Source organism: Saccostrea cucullata, unplaced genomic scaffold (genome assembly GCF_032062105.1).
Source record: "Saccostrea cucullata isolate Sc308-1 unplaced genomic scaffold, CSIRO_AGI_Scuc_v1 ctg8298, whole genome shotgun sequence".
Lineage (NCBI taxonomy): Eukaryota > Metazoa > Mollusca > Bivalvia > Ostreida > Ostreidae > Saccostrea > Saccostrea cuccullata.
The window spans coordinates 4185-7926 of record NW_026926613.1 but is presented as its reverse complement, the minus strand read 5'-3'; the positions used below and the strand labels follow the sequence as shown (position 1 = coordinate 7926).

Below are 3742 nucleotides of genomic sequence, written 5' to 3'. Positions count from 1 at the left end.
AAAGTTCTCAACTTTCAGTGGCTGCATGTTGAATTAAGTTGTCAATCTTTGGTGGCTACATGTTGAATAAAGTTGTCAACCTTCAGCGGCTGCATGTTGAATTAATTTGTCAATCTTTTTCGTTTTTTTCCTTCATCGTTTTCTTCATCAACACTGGAGTCTTTTTTGTAATGGTTGATTAGTTTCCAATCTTAAAACATTCTTTGCTTTAAGAATATTTATTTCTTCTTAATAGAATGTGTGTGGGGGAGGGGTTAAGGGTAGGGAATGACCAGGTGAGATTATAACTTTGTGAGTTGTTATGTCATATAGTATGAATTTTAGAGATAAATTGATTCGTGTTCACCCCACAACTAATGACCAGGTGATATTATAACGAAGTGAGTTAGTATGCCATATTGTATGAATTTCAGAGATAAGTTGATTCGTGTTCACCCCACCACTAGTTCATGTTCAGGTGCGAGCTTTAGAAAGACTCCAGGACAATCCGACTCTCAAGGTATGATCCTGATTTTCCTCTTTATATTCAGATTATGATTATCTTTCAGAGTCAATATCAATCCTAGTGCTTACAATTTCTTGACCATTCTGACAATTTTCTTTTTTATAATATTTATGTCCGGGTTGAGCCCCCGTCTTCAAACTGGCAAATACCCTTTCCTTTTATAACAATCTTTTTCTTTATTTACCACCTTAAAATTAGAAACATTTCATATGAATTTTTAAAAATGAACTAGAATACCTCCAGGCTAAGTAAATGATTTGTTTGATTTTTATTTTACTTCAAAGTTTCTAAATAACCAAAACTTCCTTATTTCAGATGGACTTTTGGAAGAGACCGCATTTAAACACTGATGTAGAAATTCACGTGCCAATTAAAATGTACAATTACGTCACAAAGAAGTTGTCGCGTGTTGACCTACAGCCAATCATTTTAGTCCATGATTTACAAAGGTATGAATTACACAATTTTTGATGCCTCGTCAGGGCAATCACTTTGAATAATTTCTCGTTCGAAAAAAAGTCAAAATTTTGTCTCGCTATTTTTTCTACGTTTGGATGAGTTTTGTCTAAAACATTTGAATTGTTCAATGAAGAAAAAAGCTTGGATGCATTCATTGTGTCAAAAATCGTAAAATCGTAGATATTTCATATGTTTTAAAGCCATCAATAATTTTAATTATTCTTTAGTGTAATTGACCAAGAGCAAGCATCCATGCAGAATCCTGATTACGTCATTGACTCAACAGGCACCATTATGACGTCATTCAGTCATACCAAAAACCAGGATATCGTGGGAAAATTTGCAAGACATTCCGAGGTAGACAACTTTATAACGTAACAAAAGACACAATGCCTTATTTATGTCAATATGTCTGAATCGATATAGTTGCTTTTATCTCTTTTAGACTTTTAATGTACATTATAACTTTGGGTTACTTTGAGCGCCACACATGTTAGAAACACATAAATATGCATAATATTCATTTGTTATTCGTGTATGGCATATTAACTAGTGAAGGAAGAAGAACTGGATATATGACAGATGTATATTAATTTAATGAAACATTTTTCACCGTTGTTTTTATTTCATTTTTATATATAAAGTAAGAAGAAAGAGTAACCCGAATTTACAGAGAGGGTTTCTTCTTTAGGGTTTATTTATTTTTTTTTTTTTTGAATTGCTTGCTTAGATCGACAGCTGGCTTACCAGCATGGCGTTACAATACCCTACACTCGCTAAAGTGGAATCCCTGGGAATGTCGCACGAGGGTAGAGACATGAAGATCATTAAGGTATATAATGAGTCTAGTAAAAAACCTAATTTCTTAAAACATTGGAATAAATCGCGTGGTTGAGTACCGTTTAAGTGGACAATTAATTTAAATATAAAATGAGCTACTTATCCCAAAATATTTCTTGTGAAAAATAATGTCAGCAGTTTGTTAAATTTAGAAATAATAGAACTATCGATGCGGAATAAATTGTAAGTAATGTTAGTTTTCATCGATCTCAGAACCAGTGCATATAATAATACCAAAATATATCCTTGATGAAATTCCACCTTTTCAGTACATTTCGAGTTGACAAAAAATTTCTTTCATTCTACTTCCAAAATTCCACGTGATATTTTAATGCTATAAAATAATGGATTGTCAATACCATGACTTTAATCCTGATTAACGAGAATTCAAATTTCAGCTTGGCAAAAACGATGAAGGGAGGGCTAAGCCAGTGATTTGGATCGAGGCTGGGATCCATGCTAGAGAATGGATTGCACCCGCAACCGCTATTTACACAATAAACAAGGTATATGCCGCCATTTACACAATTAACAAGGTATATGCCGACATTTACAGAATAAACAATGTATACTGTAAATGTATTATATTTAGCGCGTTCTATGTTTGGCGAAAATTGAATTTTGAACAAGTTAGCGTTGATTTGATTTAGTGCGTATCTTAATGTTCTTCTCTATAGATATACGTGCGAGACATTTAGCGTTGTATTTGAATTAGCAAATATTGCTTTCCATCAATAACGCTACAAAAATATACACAGCCAAATGTAATACGTTTAGAGAATGCCACCATTTACACAATGCACAAATATATTAATGTTACAGGGCTAAGTAATTTTTCATTTCTTCCGCCCTCTTTTACACAGTTTAAGAAATATTTGTGCAATGTTTTGGGGATGACACGGTTGCTTTTTTTTCCTTTCTCTTAATTTTAGTTGTTGACACAGTACTTGTCGTATTCTGGGGATGACACAGTTAATTTATCCTATCTCTTATTATACCCCTCTCTTGAAAAGTATGCTGTACTCGATATGTACGTCCGTCTGTCTCTTCGTCCGTCCGCCTGTCTGTTACGCTTTGAGGTACCCACATCTTATCGGCAACTCCTCTGATACCACTGAGTGAAATTTGATGAAACTTTCACATAATCTTTATTACATATAGCAATTGTGCACTTTCTATTTTACTTTTTGATCCGACACATACTTTGGGTTTCCCGGCAACAGCAAAACATGGACGTTGCCATTATAACCATATGGGAGGCGGGGGTATCATATAGTGAGCTCATTGCTCACAGAGTCTATAGTTTTCAGTTGTTGACAGACGACGGGTCGGATTCTTTGGGTGATTAGGTTGATTCATCCTTCCTCTTCTTTTCAGTTATTGACAGATTATGGGTCAGATTCTGACGTGACTCGGTTAATGGACGAGTTTGATTGGTACATCATCCCCTCCGCCAACCCTTGCTTTATCCTCTCTCTCTTCTTTTCAGTTGTTGACAGAGTATGGGTCAGATTCTGACGTGACTCGGTTAATGGACGAGTTTGATTGGCACATCATCCCCTCCGCCAACCCTGATGGTTACGAGTACAGCCACACTACGGTGTGTATCATTATTAACAAAACCATTCAGACAATTAAAAAAAACTAGATTCATAATTAAAAATAAAAACTTGACTATACATGAAAGTCTTTTTAGCATTATTTTCTACAAAAATTGATTAAGTCAATAGTTATGGCTAAGGTTAATGTTTGTTAAAATTTTTGAAAAAAAAAAATTATACTCAGAGGTCAAGATCAACGGGTTAAATATTAATATATTTGTAGCCGAAGAAATGCAATCTCATATGATGTATGAAAGCGCGTAATAGAAATGCTATCATAATGTTTGTTACAATGGCAATGAATGAGAGACTCTGTTTATAAACACTAATTATATGC

General features: G+C 34.3%; 1 protein-coding gene across 1 annotated transcript; it reads left to right on the top strand.

Annotated features, from left to right (window-relative positions):
• Positions 1 to 833: 833 nt before the first annotated feature.
• Positions 834 to 3404, top strand: LOC134272236 (carboxypeptidase B-like; the record flags this gene model as incomplete). The annotated part of the gene is made up of 5 exons (XM_062754486.1): positions 834 to 954; positions 1192 to 1321; positions 1695 to 1796; positions 2203 to 2310; positions 3294 to 3404. Coding segments are annotated over exons 1-5 (525 nt in total), but the record flags the coding sequence as incomplete, so codon positions are not given.
• Between the last annotated feature and the right edge of the window lie 338 nt (positions 3405 to 3742).